Source organism: Macaca mulatta, chromosome 3 (genome assembly GCF_049350105.2).
Source record: "Macaca mulatta isolate MMU2019108-1 chromosome 3, T2T-MMU8v2.0, whole genome shotgun sequence".
Lineage (NCBI taxonomy): Eukaryota > Metazoa > Chordata > Mammalia > Primates > Cercopithecidae > Macaca > Macaca mulatta.
In genome coordinates this window covers 46415266-46433777 of record NC_133408.1, presented here as the reverse complement: position 1 = coordinate 46433777, position 18512 = coordinate 46415266, and the positions used below count along the sequence as shown (strand labels likewise).

The window sequence follows — 18512 nt, the reverse complement described above, 5'->3', positions numbered from 1 at the left end:
CTGCCTCCTGGGTTCAAGCAATTATCCTGTCTCAGCCTCCCGAGTAGCTGGGACTACAGGCGCCCGTGATCACGCCTGGCTAATTGTGTACTTTTAGTAGAGATGGGGTTTCGTCATGTTGGTCAGGCTGGTCTCGAACTCCTGACTTTAGGTGATCCACAATCACATGTACTCTGTGCAAAGAATAGATTGGAATAAGGCAATGGGAGAAGCAGGGAGACCAGCTGGAAGGCAACATAGCGGTAGTGTGGGTAAGAGGTGATGGTGGTCTGGACTGGGGTCGAGGCAGTCTACCACAGGATTCTCAGCAACTTGTACTTGAGACTGTCCTGACCCCATGTGCTGGTGCATGGGGCGTGGGGGTTCCTGTTGCAGCCTTGGTGGGTCTCTCCTCACCCCCCTGTACATATGCCTGATTCATAACTCCTCAGACACACTGTGTAAAAGGCTTCTCTTTTTTTCTTCCTCTTCTTTTTGAGATGGAATCTTACTCTGTTGCCCAGGCTGGAGTGCAATGGTGTGATCTCAGCTCACTACAACTTCCGCCCCCTGGATTCAAGTGATCCTCCTGCCTGAGTCTCCCAAATAGCTAGAATCACAGGTGTCCGCCACCATACCTGGCTAATTTTCGTATTTCTAGTAGAGACGGGGTTTTCCCATGTTGCCCAGGCTGATCTCGAACTCCTGGCCTCAAGTGATACGCCTGCCTCAGCCTCCCAAAGTGCTGGGATTATAGGCGTGAGCCACCGCGCCTGGCATGAAAGGCTTCTACATATGACAACCAGCCCATCTGCCTCATTGAGGACCCAGTTGAAACCAAAGCATCTTTAAAAGGTTTCCTTTACTGCTATGCCCAGTGTTGGTCGTCTTGGTGCTCCCACAGTGCTCACAGCCTACTGAGCTGGCGTGGTGATGCTTATAAAAGCTGACTTCGGGTTCATGCCTGTCATCCCAGCACTTTGGGAGGCTCAGGTGGGAGGATCACTTGAGCTCAGGAGTACAAGACCAGCCTCAGCAACATGGTGAAATGCCGACTCTACAAAAACAAACAAAAAACCAAAAATAAACCAGGTGTGGTGGCTCATGCCTGTAGTCCCAGCTACTCAAGAGGCTGAGGTGGGTGGATCACGTGAGTCCAGGAGGTCGAGGTTGCAGTGAGCTGTGATTGTGCCACTGCACTCCAGCCTGGGTGACAGAGTGACTCTCTGATGCCAACAAGCAGCCTTGCAGAAACAGGACATGGAACTGGAGAAGTCCAGACTGTTCTTGCTGCCAGCTTGAGCCCAAGGGTTGGGGATGGGGAGTCTGTGCTGTGTATATGGGTTCTAACTGTCTGTTTCCCTGGTCTCAAAAAAATAAAAAACGCTGGCTGGGCACGGTGGCTCATGTCCGTAATCCCAGCACTTTGGGAGGCTGTGGCAGGCAGATCATAAGTTCAGGAGTTCAAGACCAGCCTGGCCAACATGGTGAAACCCCATCTCTACTAAAAATACAAAAATTAGCAGGGCATGGTGGCAGGTGCCTGTAATCCCAGCTACCTGGGAGGCTGAGGCAGGAGAACTGCTTGAACCTGGGAGGTGGAGATTGCAGTGAGCTGATACCCTGCCACTGCACTCGAGCCTGGGTGACAGAGCGAGACTCCGTCTCAAAAAAAAAAAAAGGCTAGCTTCCTGGGTCCACTCTCTGTTCCACTGTGAGCCCTTTAAGGGTTAGAGCCTGATGATACTGACATAATAACCCACATAATGGGCGCTGAAAATTTCTTTGTTCCTGTCCAACCTGCAGGTAACTTACTACTTCCAGTCAATATGCCGACCTTAGATGCTCCAGAAGACAGGCGGAGAAAATTTAAGTACTGCGGCAAAGATGCATCTGTGAGTATAAAACACCTACCTGCTTCTATCGGGGGCCAGTGCAATCTGCATAGAAAATGGGGTGAAGAGACCAGGCACGGTGGCTCATGCCTGTAATCCCAACACTTTGAGAGGCTGAGGCAGGTAGATCACGAGGTCAGGAGATTAAGACCATCCTGGCCAATATGGTGTAAGCCTGTCTCTACTAAAAATACAAAAACTACCTGGGCGTGGTGGCATGCACTTGTAATCCCAGCTACTTGGGAGGCTGAGGCAGGAGAATTGCTTGAACCCAGGAGGTGGAGGTTGCAGTGAGCTGAGATCACGCCACTGCACTCCAGCCTGGGCTACAAGAGAGAAACTCCATCTCAAAAAAAAAAAAAAAAAAAAAAAGGGAGGATGGGGAGTGGTGGTGGTGGAGAGATGGGTTGATAAGGCAAATATAGCAAAAGATTCTTTAGATAGATGCCTAGGTATTTCCCTGAATCAACCTTTCAACTTTTCTGTATGTTTGCTATTTTCATCGTAAAATATTAAAGGTGGGGAAGACAAAAAGCATGTGGACTTAGGAGCCAGACAACTGTGGAATCAAATCAAAGTTTCCATGGAATCTTGAAATTATTTAATTTCAGAACCCCGGTTTCTTCATCCATAAAACAGGGCTGCTTAGCTGGGCTGTGGTGGCTCATGCCTGTGTTCCCAGCACTTTGGGAGGCCAAGGTGGGAGGATCGCTTGAGGACAGGAGTTCTAGATGAGCCTGGGTAACATACCAAGACCTCCAACTCTACAAAAACAAAACCAGCCAGGTGTGGTGGCAGGTACCTGCAGTCTCAGCTACTCTGGTGGCTGAGGCAGGAGGATTGCTTGAGCCCAGGAGTTCAAGGCTGCAGTGTACTGTGATTGCGCCACTGCACTCCAGTGTGGGTGACAGAGCCAGACCCTGTCTCTAAAACAAAACCAAACCAAAAAACCAGGCTGGGCTGGGCGTGGTGGCTCACGCCTGTAATCCCAGCACTTTGGGAGGCTGAAGTGGGCAAATCACTTGAGGTCAGGAGTTCGAGACCAGCCTGGCCAATGTGGTGAAACCCCGTCTGTACTAAAAATACAAAAAATTAGATGGGCACGGTGGCGGAGGCCTGTAATCCCAGCTGCTTGCGGGGGCTGAGGCAGAAGAACTGCTTGAACCTGGGAGGCGGAGGTTGCAGTGAGCCGAGATTGTGCCACTGCACTCCACCCTGGGCAACAGTGCAAGACTTCGTCTGAAAAAAACAAAAAAACAGACCGCTATTTATTTCCAAGGGGCTAGATGGCTTCCCCAGGGGCCAGTATACAGGTGTTTACAGCTGCTCATGTCAATGAGGCTTACCAAGGAGCTAAAACGTCAGCATATAGGTATGGCCAACAAGCACGCCTTGTAGACATGGGACTTGGAACTGAGAGGTCCAGGCTGTTCTTGCTGCCAGGTTGAGCCCAGGGGCTGGGGACAGTGGGAGGCGGGGGTCTGTGCTGCATATATGGATTCTAACTCTCACTCAGCTTCTTTGGTAGCGTAGTTTTCTGTTGCTAGCTCTGTCCTCCATCTCTATCTTTTTATTTTTGCGATGAAGACTTGCTTCATAGTCCAGGCTGGAGTGCAATGGCGCAATCTCAGCTCACTGCAACCTCTGCCTCCCAGGTTCAAGTGATTCTCATGCCTCAGCCTCCCAAGTAGCTGGGATTACAGGTGTAAGCCATTACACCTGGCTAATTTTTTGCATTTTTAGTGGAGACAGGGTTTTGCCATGTTGGCCAGGCTGGTCTCAAATTCCCGGCCTCAAGTGATCTGCCTGCCTTGGCCTCCCAAAGTGCTGGGATTACAGGCATGAGCCTCTGCACCCAGTCCCCATCTCTGTATCTTGACTGGCATCATATAAGTTTAGCTCCACCTTGGGAATCCAAAAGCCTGATGAGGAGAATGAGGGAAGCACAGGGTCACAGCAGCCTGGTTAGGCCACCATCAGGAACAAAATCACTTTTTATTTTTATTTTTATTTTTTTGAGATGGAGCCTTGCTCTGTCATCAGGCTGGAGTGCAATGGTGTGATCTCAGCTCACTGCAACCTCCACCTCCTGGATTCAAGCAATTCTCCTGCCTCAGCCTCCCAGGTGGCTGGGACTACAGGTGCCTGCCACCACGCATGGCTAATTTTTTGTGTGTGTTTTGGTAGAGATGGGGTTTCACCATGTCAGCCAGGATGGTCTCAATCTCCTGACCTCATGATCCCCCTGCCTTGGCCTCCCAAAGTGCTAGGATTACAGGCATGAGCCACCGTGCCTGGCCCAGGAACCAAATCACTCTTATAGTAACCTATTCCAACAAAGAAGCTGTCTGGGTTCCAGAACCACTGCAGATAAAAGGAAATCAGTGAGAACAAAGGAATTGAGTCTTCACAGCAACATGTAGGGCCTGCCAAAGAGAAGAGAGAAAGGTACAAAAGTGTTTACAGGGAAGACCTGCCCAGCAAGGGGGCAACAATGTGATGGGCTCAGTGATTCCCAAAGATGTTCCTGCCTTGCCATATAATGCCACCATGACCCTTTTACATTTTTTCCTTTTATTATTTGATACATGGTCTTGCTCTGTCATCCAGGCTGGAGTGCAGTGGCACGATCATAGTTTACCGCAGCCTCTGCCTCCCAGGCTCAAGTGATCCTCCCACCTCAGCCTCCCAAGTAGCACCATGCCTGGCTAATTTTTTATTTTTCTTTGTAGGGACAGGGTCTCACTATGTTGGCCAGGCTGTTCTTGAACTCCTGAGCTCGAGCAGTCCTCCTGCCTTGGCCTCCCAAAGTGCTGAGATTGCAGGCATGAGCCACTGTGCCCAGCTGATGGTCCTTTTTCAAGCAAGAATTAAGTAGCTTAAGGAACCAAAAATATCTAATACATGGTGACTTCTTTATAATTGTTCCTGAAATGTCTTCAGCCTAAGCTCAGCTATCTAGAAAGGTTAAGTCATTTCCTCAGGATTCTTAATACTATAAAGTTTGAGTCATTAACTGGCAGAGAGAGCGAGAGAGAGAGAAAGAGAGCATGAGCGTGAGCATGTGTTTTTTTAGAGGCAGGGTCTCACTCTATTGCCCAGTCTGAAGTGCAGTGCTACAATCATAGCTCACTGCAGCCTAGACCTCCCTGGCTCAAGGGATCCTCCCACCTCAGCCTCCCAAGTAGCTAGGACTACAGGTGCATGCTACCATGCCCAGCTAATTTTTTTTTTGGTAGAAAAAGGGTCTTGCTATGCTGTCCAGGCTGGTCTGGAACTCCTGGCCTCAGTGATCCTCCTGTCTTGACCTCCCAAAGTGCTGGGATTACAGGCATGAGTTACCATGCCCAGCCTCATTTTAGTTTTAATCTCCCTCAGTATGCAGTTTTGGGGATGAAGGCTTTAATGGCTTATAGACAGGTTTCATTAATGGTGGAAATGGGCCATGTACAGTTGCTCAGCCTACAATCTCAGCACTTTGGGAGACTGAGGCAGGTGGATCACTTGAGCTGAGGAATTCTAGAGCAGCCTGGCCAATATGGAGAAACCCCATCTCTACTAAAAATACAAAAATTAGCCAGGTGTGGTGACAAATGCCTGTAATCCCAGCTACTTGGGAGGCTGAGGCACAAGAATGGCTTGAACCCCAGAGGCAGAGGTTGTAGTGGGCTGAGATCATGCCACTGCACTCCAGCCTGGGTGAAAGAGTGAGACTCCATCTCAAAAAGAAAAAATATAAAATATATATAATATATAAAATATATAAAATATGCAATATAGATTTATATTACATATAAATATTTGATATATTTATATATAATATCTATTGATATCTATTATAATTATAATCAAATATATATTTGATATATGTTATAATTATAATCAAATATATATTTGATATATTATATATTATATAATATATAAAATAATATATATATTATATTGTATAATATATAAAATATATATATAGTGAAAATGATCAGGGTGTCTAGGACATGGGCAGTCCCCCAGTTGTCCCCAGCACCACCTATCGTAGCCACCACTGAACAGTCCTGAGCACATTCAGGAAGCAGCCATACACTTCAGGAAATCATCAGCGTCATTGAAGATGTGTTCAGACTTAGGGCAATGGGATGCTTTGCTGAAGTGTTTTTACAGCTGAGAATCCCGGCCTGTCAAGGTTGTGCATGGTCTTGCTTTATTTTGGAAGGAAGATCAAATTATTTTCCAGACGTGGTGTAAGAGAAAAGAGGAGGTAAACAGAGCTGAGATGATTTACTAACTGTGTGATCTGAACTCTTCCAGCCTATTGTATCTGTGAAAATGAAATTGGATGATTTGAAACATGTTTGACAGACTAAATGTGGCATCCTCACTCCTGGTTCTACATGTGGTGACATCCCCACTCCCGGTTCTAAATGCTCCAATTTCTTTTCCTCACTAGCTGAGGCGACAGCAGAGGATGGCGGTCAGCCTGGAGCTCCGAAAGGCCAAGAAAGATGAACAAACCTTAAAGAGAAGGAATATCACGAGCTTCTGCCTTGACACACCTGAAAAACCAGCCAAAGGGGTGGCGGTCAGTACGTAGTGTTTAGAGTAGTCTTGGGCAAAATATGTTCTTAGCAAGTGTCTCTGGCTGGATAATGTTTAATAAATTCAGAACTTGCAAACTCTTTTTGACCTTTTAAAGAAAGGAGTGAAGAGATTATGGTTTGAGCTAAACTGCCTTTGTCAAAAGGCTAATGGCCATTACTCCTATGGCTCTGAGTCTGTGGAATCAAAGTTCTAGTGTGGGATGGAGAAGGTGCTATTTCTTTTATTTTACTTTTTAATTTTTTTTAATTTTTATTTTTTGAGACAGGGTCTCACTCTGTCACCCAGGATAGAGTGCAGTGTCACAATTAGAGCTCATTGCAGCCCTAACCTTCCTGGGTTCAAGTGAGCCTCCTGCCTCAGCGTCCAGAGTATATGGGACTACAGGCACTCACCACCATGCCTCGTGAATTTTTGTATTTTTTATAGAGACAGGATTTTGCCATGTTGCCCAGGATGGTCTTGAACCCCTGGACTCAAGTGACCTGCCTGCCTCAGACTCCCAAAGTGCTGGGATTACAGGTGTGAGCCACTGCACCTGGCCAAAAGTGATATTTCTAATTGAAAATTTACTTGCTACCCCTTAGCCTGAAAACCGAGGAAATGAGGGTGGGTGAAGGTTATTTCTCAGCCCCAACCTCATTAAATGCAGATCTTGGGTTGACTTCAAGATTAGTCTGGTTTCTGTGGATACCAAATACCTTGACCAGGAAGTTTTCCTTCTTAGCACCTCAATAATGGTGTCTCTATATTCTTTTGGGGTACACCACTGTCTGTCCTACCTTAACCACCCACATGCACCCTTTTTACCCTGCTCGGCTTAGGGCTTGTAGAGGGCAGAGACTGGTTCCATTTTTGTCAAGTGGGTGGGTCCTATGACACATTCCCATTCATCAATGAAATGTGTAGTCATTCTCTGAATTGCCACAGGAGTCTGAATTATATCTCTAATTAGCTTCGTTTGTTTGGAGCAGTCCCTAGAATCCCCCCATCCAAGGAAGGTATGAAACAAAAGGCAAAAAAGGCCAGGCACAGTGGTTCACGCCTATAATCCTAGCACTTTGGGAGGACAAGGCGAGTGGATTACCTGAGGTCAGGAGTTTAAGACCAGCCTGGTCAACATGGTGAAACCCCATCTCTACTAAGAATACAAAAAATTAGCTGGGCGTGGTGGCGTGCACCTGTAATCCCAGCTGCTCAGGAGGCTGAGGTAGGAGAGTCACTTGAACCTGGGAGACGGAGGTTGCAGTGAGCCAAGATCATGCCACTGTACTCCAACCTGGGTGACAAAGTGAGACTCCATCTCAAAAAACAACAAAAAGGTTTTTTTGTTTTGTTTTGTTTTTTTTGTTTTTTTGTTTTTTTTAAGACAGAATCTCACTCTGTTGCCCAGGCTGGAGTGCAGTGGTACGATCTTGGCTCACCGCAACCTCCACCTCCTGGGTTCATGCCATTCTCTTGCCTCAGCCTCCCGAGTAGCTGGGACTACAGGTGCCTGCCACCACACCCGAATAATTTTTTGTATTTTTAGTAGAGATGGTGTTTCACCGTGTTAGCCAGAATGGTCTTGATCCCCTGACCTCACGAACCGTCTGCCTCAGCCTCCCTAAGTGCTGGGATTACAGGTGTGAGCGACCGCACCCGGTGTATTAGCATATTTTAAAGAAATGAAGGTATAATTCACATCAAAATTCACTCTTTACCTAACCAGTGGCTTCTAGTATAGTCACAAAGTTGTGCAACCATTGCCACTAGCTAATTCCAGAACCTATTCATCAACTCAAACAGAAACTCCACACTCATTCAGGAGTCACTCCCCATTCCTCATCCCCCACCATCTCTGCAAACACTAGTCTACTTTCTGTGTCTCTGGAACGACCTCTTCTAGACATTCCCTATAAATGCAATCATACAACATGTGAGCTTTTGTGTTGAGCTTTTATGTTTTCAAAGTTCATCCATGTTCTAGCATGTATCAATACTTCCTTTTGGGCAGAATAATATTCTGTTTTATGGAGAGACCACATTTTGTTTATCCATTTATTTGTGAGGTGGAGTCTCTGTCACCCAGGCTGGAATGCAATGGCACAATCTCAGCTCAATGCAACTTGATTGCTTCCCGGGATCAAGCCGTTCTCCTGCTTCAGCCTCCTGAGTAGCTAGGATTACAGGCATGTGTCACGCGCTAATTTTATATTTTAGTAGAGACGGGGTTTCACCATGTTGGCCAGGCTGGTCTCGAACTCCTGACCTCAAGCAATCCGCCTGTCTTGGCCTCCCAAAGTGCTGGGATTACAGGCATGAGCCACTGCGCCTGGCCTGTTTATCCATTTATTAGTTGGGGGACTTTTGAGTTGTTTCTACTTTTTGGTTATTATGATGAGTGCTGTTATTAACATCCTGTGTACAAGTTTTTGTGTGGATGGGTGTTTTCAGTTCCACTGAAAATAACTGGGTTGTGTACTAAGCCTGTTTCACTCTTTGTGGTAGGCTGTATCATGGCACCCCAAGTGTCTGCATCTTCTAATACCCAAACCTGTGAATGTTACCCTATGACAAAAGGGATGTAGCAGATGTGATTAAGTTAAGGATTTTTGAGATAGAGAGGTGATCCTGAATTATCTGGGTGGGTCTGGCATTCAACGATTCTTATAAGAAGAGCAATGTGATGACAAAAGCAGATGCCGGGCATGGTGGCTCATGCTTGTAATCCCAGCACATTGGGAGGCTGAGGCAGGAGGATCACTTGAGCTCAGGAGTTCGAGACCAGCCTGGCCAACGTGGTGAAACTGCATCTCTATGAAAAATACAAAAATTAGCCAGGCCTGGTGGCTCACGCCTATAATCCCAGCATATTGGGAGGCTGAGGTGGGTGGATCACTTGAAGTCAGGAGTTGGAGACCATCCTGGCCAACATGGTGAAACGCCGTCTCTACTAAAAATATAAAAATTGGCTGGGTGTGGTGGCATGCACCTGTATTCCCAGCTACTTGGGAGGCTGAAGCAGGAGAATAGCTTGAGCAGTGACTTGAGATTGTGCCACTGCATTCCAGCCTAAGTAACAGAGCGAGACTGTCCCTGCCACCAAAAAAAAAATTCAAGTCCTTTGTCCATTTTTAAGTCAAATTATTTTTTATTGATTATATATTCTAGATATTAAATCTTAAAATTTCTAGATATTTATATATTCTAGATATTAAACCTTAGCAGATATGACTTGCAAATATATTCTGTTCTGTGGGTTGTCTTTTCATTTTCTTGATAGTATCCTTTGAAGCATAAAGGTTTTTAATTTTGAAGAAGTCTAGTTTATTTTCTTGGTTGTGTTTTAGGCATCATATCTAAGAATTCATTGCCTAATCCAAGGTCACAAAGATTTACGTCTATAATTTCTTTCTAAGAGTTTATAATTTTAGCTCTTACTTTTAGGCCTTTGAGCCATTTGGAGTTAATTTTTGTAAATGGTGAGAATAGGAGTCCAACTTTGTGCTTTTGCACGTGATATATAGTTGTACCAGTACAATTATTTGGTGAGACTATTTTCTACCCATTGAATTGTCTTGGTACCTTTGTCAAAAAATCAATTGACCATGAATGTGAGGATTCATTTGTGGACTCTCAGTTCTCTTCCATTGATCTATATGTTTATCTTTATGTCATGAAAGGTTTGATTACTGTAGTTTTGTGGTAAGTTTCAAAATTGGCAAGGATGTGTCTTTCAGATTTGTTCTTTTTTCAATATAATTTTGGCTCTTCTGGATTCCTTGTTTTCCATATGAATCTTAAAATCAGTTTGTCAATTTCTACAATAAAGGCAGCTCTGATTTTGATGGAGATTGCACTGAACCTATAGAAAGGAGTCATTGAACTTACAAGGTTGGAGTATTGCCATCTTAACAATGTTAAGTCTTCCAGTCCATGAACATGGGATACCTTTTCATTTCTGTTCTCCTTATTTTTTTATTTTTTATTTTTACAGTTTGCAGCATATAACTCTTGGATTTCTTTTGATAAATTTATTACTAAGCATTTTATTCTTTTTATGTTGTAAATTAAATTGCTTTATTTTGATTTTTGATCACTACTAGTGTTTAAAGATACAATTAATTTTCGTATATCAATTCTGCAACCTAGCTGAATTTATTAGCTCTAGGCTTTTTGTGTAAATTCCTTAGGATTTTCTACATATAAGATGATGTCACTTGCAAATAGTTTTATTTCTTCCTTTCCAATCTGTATGCACTTTATTTGTTGCCTAATTAATGCATCTAGAACTTCCAATGCCATGTTGGATAAAAGTGAAAAGAGCAGCATCTTTGTCTTATTCCTGATCTTGGGGGAAACCTTTTAGACTTTCACCATTAAGTGTGAGGCTACCTCTGAGTTCTTTGTAGATGCCTTTATCAGAAGTTTCCTTTTATTCCAGTTTGTTGAGTGTTTTTTTTTTTTTAATTATGGAAGTATGTTGAATTTTGTTAAATGTTTCTTCTGCATTGAGATTATCATGTGGTTCCCCCCTTTATTAATACACGGGGTACTATGTTGATTTTTTTCACATGTTAAATTCACTTCTGAATTCCTGAGTTCAAATCCTAATTCATCATGATGACCAATATGTTGACCATATGTTTCAAAAGTTTATGCATTCGGTTTCCTCCTATTTTGTTGAATTTCTGCATCAGTAGTTATGAGGGATATTAGTGTATACTTGTCTTGTAATATCCTTGGTTTGGTGTCAGAGTAATACTAGCCTCGAAGAATGAGCGAGAAATTTTTGTAAAGATGGTAAAGTTTTTTTTTTTTTTTCTTTGAGATGGAATTTCACTCTTGTCACCCAGGCTGGAGTGCAAAGGTGCGACCTTGGCTCACTGCGCCTCAGCTTTTTGGCGTTGATGCTTTCTGATAAGAAATCAGCTGTTAATCTTATTGACGCTTTGTACATGAATTGCTTCTCTTTTGCTGGTTTCAATGTTTTTGATTCTATAGTTTTGGCTTTCAACAGTTAGATTATAAATGTTTGGATCTTGGAATTTATTCTATTTGGAGTTCATTGAGCTTTTTGGATGTGTAGATTAATCTATTGGATTTGGGAATTTCTTTGGCCATTATTTCTTTAAATATACTTTCTGCCTCTTTCCCTCTTCTCCTTCCTATTCTGCATTTGTTGGTATCCTTGATGATGTCCCACAGATCTCTAAAGATCTGTCAGTTTTCATCTTCAGTCTCTTGTGTGTGTTATCTTCCTCAGACTGGATAATTGCAATTAGCCTATCTTCAGCTTCACTGCTGCTTTATTATGTCTGCTTAAATCTGCTGTTAAGCCCCTTTAGTGAATTTTTTGTTTCAGTTATTCTCCAATTCCAGAATTTGTATCTGGCTCCTTCCAGTAACTGTTATCTTTCACTGATAGTCTCTATTTAGTGAGACACCATTCTTGCACTTTAGTTCTTTAGTCATGGTTTAGTTCTTTGACTATATTTAAAATATTTGTCTAGTTCAACATCTGGTCTCCTCAGGGACTATTTCTATTGATTGCTTTTTTCACATATATATGTATATGTGTGTGTCACACTTTCTTTGCTTGTCTCATAATCTTTGTTGAAAACTAGTCATTTAAAGTAGTGTAAAACTCTAGAAACCAGGTTTTCCATTGCCCCAGGGTTTGTTGTTGTTGCTGGGTGTGATTAGTAATTTCTGAATTAATTATCTAAAATCTGTATTTTTTGTGATGTGTGGCTGCTGAAGTATCTGCTCAGTTTGCTTAGTGGTCAACTAATAATTAGAGATTCATTTTAACACTCGGAACCACAAGGAAAAGAACACTCAAATTTTGCCAAGAAGCTCTGTGTTGGGGGCATGCTTTCACCACTCAGCCAAGTAGTTGACAATTCTGCCATAAGCCTCTACGTCCTGTTTGCACAGAGCCTCAAGGTCAGCGAGAGGTAAGAGCTGAGGGTCTTAGGGGTGTGTGTGTGTGTGTGTGTGTGTGCGTGTGTGTGTTTAAAGCATATGCATAGCCCTACACATAATATTCCTTTCAAGTTTTTTTTGTTAGCCTGTTTATCTCAACTCTTATTCAACCTCTCAGGTAGCTGTGAAGTTAAACAACTTCCTCTTTTCAACATATATTCTTAGGGAAAAGCCTTTTCATACTGAGTAAGCTCTGAGTCAAAGCAGTCTGTAAGTAGGATCTTTCAGGGTATGACCAGACAGATCAAATAATTTTCTGGGAATGAGGCTCCAAAGGAGCACCTACCTATTTTACCTCTTCTGGTGGCTGTGAGGCTGTTGTTTTTCACAATGATTGTGGACTGTTGGTTTTCAAGGCTACCATGGAGCTGAGGGTGGGTGGGAATAGGGCAAGTCAAAATGCCACAAAGCTCTCATGATTCTTACAGCGATTCAGTTGCCTTTCTTGGATAAACACTTCCTGGCTTGAATAAAACAATCGGCCGCCAGCCTTTGGTCAATTTCTACCGTGCTGAAAAAGTTGATTCTATTTTTGTCAGTTTTCTCATTGCCCCTGTGGAGGAGATAATTTTTTGGACGTCCTTAGTCTGCCATTTTGTTTTGTGTTCACTAGCATGTTCTTACTGCATGGGATAATAATGTTCTGGGGATCCAAGTAATGATAGGAATTACTTCTCCCCTAAGAGTGGGAAGGGTCACACAGATCTGTGAGATCTATGGACTATATTCTTCCCTCCCCAAATATAGAACAGCATGCAAGATGGGACATCCTGTTCAAGCCAGGCTGTTTTAATCAGATGGATGATGGCTAGAGTAAGTGATGTTTACAGTTCATTTTGGCAGAGAATCTGACCTGAAATGTGTCTCTCCTTGCAGGTCAGCCTCAATCTGGGTGAAATAATCAAAGGTGTGAATAGCTCAGATCCAGTCCTATGTTTCCAGGCCACCCAGACAGCCAGGTATCTCCAAACAGACTTCTGCTGTTGCAGGTTCATAGTTAGCAATGAGCTCCAGTGGTGGTTACAGCTCCAGTGGCCTATTTGGTTCCTTGGCATTAGCAACATGCCCGTAAAACACAAGAAAAGGCTAGCCCGTCTAAAAGACAAAATTGCTATTCTACACTGTCCTTGAGGGCAATTTAAAAGGTACGATGTGTTGTCAGAGATGAATTGCTTAATTTACATTGGCCTCTACAGAAATTTCATCTTGTAGATAACACCTTAAAGGGGAAAATGTTGATTTACCACTGAAAAATGCTATCGGCTGAATGCTAGGATGTTAAGTAGCTCCGGCCCAGCTATGTGGCTCATCTGATAGTTAGGAATGCCAAGAACACGTATAAAATGAGGTTTTCTTTTTTTCTCTTTTGAGACGGAGTCTCACTGTCACCCAGGCTGGAGTGCAGTGGTATGATCTTGGCTCGCTGCAACCTCCGCCTACTGGGTTCAAGTGATTCTCCTGCCTCAGCCTCCAGAGAAGCTGAGATTACAGGCGTGCACCACCACACCCAGCTAATTTTTGTATTTTTAGTAGAGACGGGATTTCACCATGTTGGATTTCACCATGTTGGCCGGGCTGGTCTCCATCTCCTGACCTCCTGACCTCAAGTGATGTGCCCACCTTGGCCTTCCAAAGTACTGGGATTACAGGTGTGAGCCATTGCACCTGGCCTAAAAGGAGGTCCTCAATACCTCCCTCACATGACCTCCCCCTCCCCACCCTCTCTTTGATTGAACAGGAAAATGCTATCCCAGGAAAAGAACCCCCCTCTGAAATTGGTCATTGAAGCGGGCCTCATTCCCAGGATGGTGGAGTTCCTGAAGTCATCACTTTACCCCTGCTTACAGTTTGAGGCTGCCTGGGCCCTGACCAACATTGCTTCGGGGACTTCGGAGCAGACTCGAGCCGTGGTAGAAGGGGGAGCCATCCAGCCCTTGATCGAGCTCCTGTCTTCCTCCAACGTGGCTGTGTGTGAACAGGCAGTGTGGGCTCTTGGTAATATAGCCGGTGAGACTCTCCCCTTAGTGGGCTAAGAAGACGGGGGGCCGGGTGTGTAGGATACCGTAAGGGTTCTTTGGGTGGTGGGGTATACTCGATGTCCCAGAACCCCTTGCCATGTAAATACCCAGAAGTGCTGGCAAGGGTACAATGAGCTGTTTCAAAACTCAAAGCCAGGCCAGGCACGGTGGTTCATGTCTGTAATCCCAGCATGTTGGGAGGCCAAGGCAGACGGATAACTTGAGGTCAGGAGTTCAAGACCAGCCTGGCCAACGTGGTGGAACCCCATCTCTACTGAATATACAAAAATTAGCCAGGCGTGGTGGCGCGTGCCCTGTAGTCCCAGCTACTCGGGAGGCTGAGGCAGGAGAATCACTTGAACCTGGGAGGAGGAGGTTGCAGTGAGCAGAGATCATGCCACTGCACTCCAGTGTGGGCAACAGAGGGAGATACTGTTTCAAAACACCAAGAACCCTCAAATCCAAGTTTAGAGGGCAAATATTGAAGCTGGAACAGGATGATACAGTGTATACTGAAGCCACAGGCTAACTAGAGACATCTGCCAACACCAGGGTCCTACAGCCTCAGGGCTTAGTGGCTTCAAGAAACAAGTCTTTGGCTTATGCAGTGTGGGAGTTTATGACAGACCCTTACATAACTCGGGACCCCAGAAGGACTCTGCCTTCCGTGGAGGCTGCTAAGGGAACATGCCAAAAACAAACAAACAAAACAAAACAAAACAAAAAAAACTCCTTGGTTTGGGCTAACAAGCCTTCCCTGAAAGTAGAATCCTAAGACTACCTTTCTGAATGTGGTACTCGATGCTGTTTCCTGCATGGTGTAGTGAATTAGTGCTGCAGGGTTGGAAGCCCCCAGATTGTTTTTTTTTTTTTTTTTTTTTTTTTTTTTTTCGGAGACGGAGTCTCGCTCTGTCACCCAGGCTGGAGTGCAGTGGCCGGATCTCAGCTCACTGCAAGCTCCGCCTCCTGGGTTTACGCCATTCTCCTGCCTCAGCCTCCCGAATAGCTGGGACTACAGGTGCCAGCCACCTCACCTGGCTAGTTTTTTGTATTTTTTTAGTAGAGATGGGAGTTCACTGTGTTGGCCAGGATGGTCTCGATCTCCTGACCTCGTGATCCGCCCGTCTCGGCCTCCCAAAGTGCTGGGATTACAGGCTTGAGCCACCGCGCCCGGCCCCAGATTCTTGACTGACATTAATCCAGTGACTTTCTAGGGAAAACTCAATTAGGTCCCTCAGGATTTTGACAAATTAAGATCAGCCAACTATTAGCATTTTCAAGTTCACAGAAGCAACAACCCCCTGTGACTGAGTCATCAGAAACAGTATGATTAGACCTCCAAGGACTCCACATATTGGAATTAGCAAACAGAATATAAAATAACCGCTAAAAGAAAACAAAAAAATGTTTGCAGAGGCTTTGGCATAGTGGCTCATGCCCTTAATCTCAGCACTTTAGGAGGTAGAGGTGGGAGGATGACTTGAGCCCAGGAGTTTAAGACCAGCCTGGGCAATGTAGTGAGACCTCATCTGTACAAAAAATAAAAATATTCGCCAGGCATAGTGGTGCGTGCCTGTACTCCCAGCTACTCAGGAGGCTGAAGTAGGAGGATTGCTTGAGTCCTGGAGGTCGAGGCTGCAGTCAGCTATGATCACACCACTGTACTCCAACCTGGGCAACAGAGTGAGATCTTATTTCCCCCTCCCCTGCACCACCCCCCCCACCAAAAAAATAACAACAAAAGTTGCACAAGGAAAAAGTACCTATTAGAGAAATTGTCTCTCATTTCGCTTGGTGCAGTAAAGTGGGCAAGACTGGATGGTACAATGTGACTCCTTGCCTTGATGGATGACAAATACAAATAGAGACTTCTAGGGTCTAAAATTGTTATCCTAGCTAAGGTAGCCGGTGGCTGGTCACCAGCACCAACAGATCCCCAGACTTTGTTCTGAGTTGCATTGGAAGTTACTGCCCTGTGCCAAGGTCTTCTGGGAAGACAACTTGGCCTGCACCAGCCTTCGTCTTCCTGAGAACCATGCTGTGAGATGCCACCAGCCCACCTCGGCTGAGTTGGCTGGCTCTACTATGCCCACAGCCTCTGCTTCTAGCAGTTGCTGCTGTGTGATGCCTGCCTGTTACATCAGGACTGTCCACCCACCAGCCACGCCAGAGATACAGAATTTAGTACGTGGCTATACTACCTACTTGCTAAACCCGGGAATGAGGTTTTATCTCTTGCCCTTTGCACGCTCTTAAAAAAATTAGTCGCCCACTTCAGGATTGTCTTTGTTCTCTCTCTGAATGTCACATTCTGATCTATTTGTAGGTGACGGCCCAGAGTTCAGAGATAGCGTCATCTCAAACAATGCCATCCCACATCTGCTAGCCTTGATTTCACCCACCCTACCGGTGAGTGTCTTTTTCTCTTTTTTTTTTTTTTTTGAATTAAAATTTTAATTTTAATAGAGATGGGGCCTCACTGTTCTGCCCAGGCTGGTCTTGAACTCCTGGCCTCAAGCAATCCTCCTACCTCGGCCTCTCAAAGTTGTGGGATTATGCACGTGAGCCACAGTACCGAGCCAAGGGAATGTCTTTAAATGAGAGAGAACCTCGTTAGGTAACAAATTCTAATGTTGAGAAATTGGGAAGTACTTCCAAATCAATGCTAGATCATGTCGCTGCTGCCTGGCCTTTTAGGACCCTACAAACAAGGTTCAGGGCTGGGCACGGTGGCTTGTGTCTGATTCCAGTGCTTTCTAGGCCAAGACAGAAGGATCACTTGACACCAAGAGTTCAAAACCAACCTGGCAACATAGTGAGACCTTGCTTCTAAAAATAAAAAAAAACAGCTGAGCATGGTGGCGCATACCTGTAGTCTCAGCTACGCAGGAGGCTGAGGTGGGAGGATTGCTTGAGCCCAGGAGATGGAGGCTGCAGAGAGCTAAGATCACACCACTGCACTCCAGTCTGGGTGACAGATTGAGACTCTGTCTCTTAAAAAAAAAACAAAAAAACCAATAATAATGAGGCTTAGGACTGAGTATCATTTTAGGTAAAGATTGACTCAGCTCTGTCTTTTGAGGCCCGTAGCACTGATCTTTCTCTTTGAGGCATTGGAAGAGGCCTACAAGCTTACCATCTTGCAAAATAGATGACTGAAATCTCCATTCTAGGGTCACAGTTTAGCATATGTGCCTAGTGTTCCATTATTGGAATGCTAAGCTTGTGAGAGTTATTTATATCCTACTGCTCATGGTCATCGCCAAGGTCTACATTTTCACACAAAAAAAATGTGCAACCTCCGGCTTAAATGGGTTGTCTCCCCGGTTCTGTTCATGGGGTACAGGATCTTCTTTTGAGGCTTGGAGTCAAGGTTGGTTGATTGTGGTTATTGATTGAAGAGGACTTCTAGTTTAGGAACTGGATTCTAGGTTTGCCTCAAACAAAAATGAAGAGAAGCCAGAGGACTATGTTCAAAACCTTCAGCTGGGCACAGTGGCTCACGCCTGTAATCCCAGCACTTTGGGAGGCTGAGGTGGGTGGATCACCTGAGGTCAGGAGTTCGAGACCAGGCTGACCAATATGGCGAAATCCTATGTCTACTAAAAATACAAAAACTAGCCAGCCATGATGGCACATGCCTGTAGTCCCAGCTGCTCGGGAGGCTGAGGTAGGAGAGTTGCTTGAACCCGGGAGGTGATGGTTACAGTGAGCCAAGATCGCGCCACCGTGCTCCAGCCTGGGCAACGGAGCAAGACTCCGTCTCAGAAACCTTCAAGATGGGAGAAAAATCTGACATAGTTGAACCGAAAAAAGACTAGCCATGACTTGAGAGAGTTTAAGTAGAGAACACTTAAGATGGCAAGCAGGAGCCGGGCGCGGTGGCTCAAGCCTGTAATCCCAGCACTTTGGGAGGCCGAGACGGGTGGATCACGAGGTCAGGAGATCGAGACCATCCTGGCTAACATGGTGAGACCCCGTCTCTACTAAAAATACAAAAAACTAGCCGGGAGAGGTGGTGGGCACCTGTAGTCCCAGCTACTCGGGAGGCTGAGGC

General features: G+C 44.9%; 1 protein-coding gene across 15 annotated transcripts in view; it reads left to right on the top strand.

Moving 5' to 3' along the window:
• The window catches only part of KPNA7 (karyopherin subunit alpha 7), a 49296-nt gene that overhangs the window by 9625 nt on the left and 21159 nt on the right, over positions 1-18512 (top strand). For 6 of the 15 annotated variants that reach the window (XM_077996230.1, XM_001093937.5, XM_077996232.1 and 3 more), the window contains 5 exons: positions 1786-1874; positions 6319-6450; positions 13314-13396; positions 14176-14444; positions 16782-16864. In XM_077996230.1, the coding sequence (XP_077852356.1) occupies positions 1809-1874; positions 6319-6450; positions 13314-13396; positions 14176-14444; positions 16782-16864 (633 nt within the window). In that variant the 5' untranslated portion in view covers positions 1786-1808. The remainder of the gene's footprint in view (positions 1-1785; positions 1875-6318; positions 6451-13313; positions 13397-14175; positions 14445-16781; positions 16865-18512) is intronic. The other 9 variants (XR_013415051.1, XR_013415050.1, XM_028845550.2 and 6 more) reach the window with 3 other exon arrangements.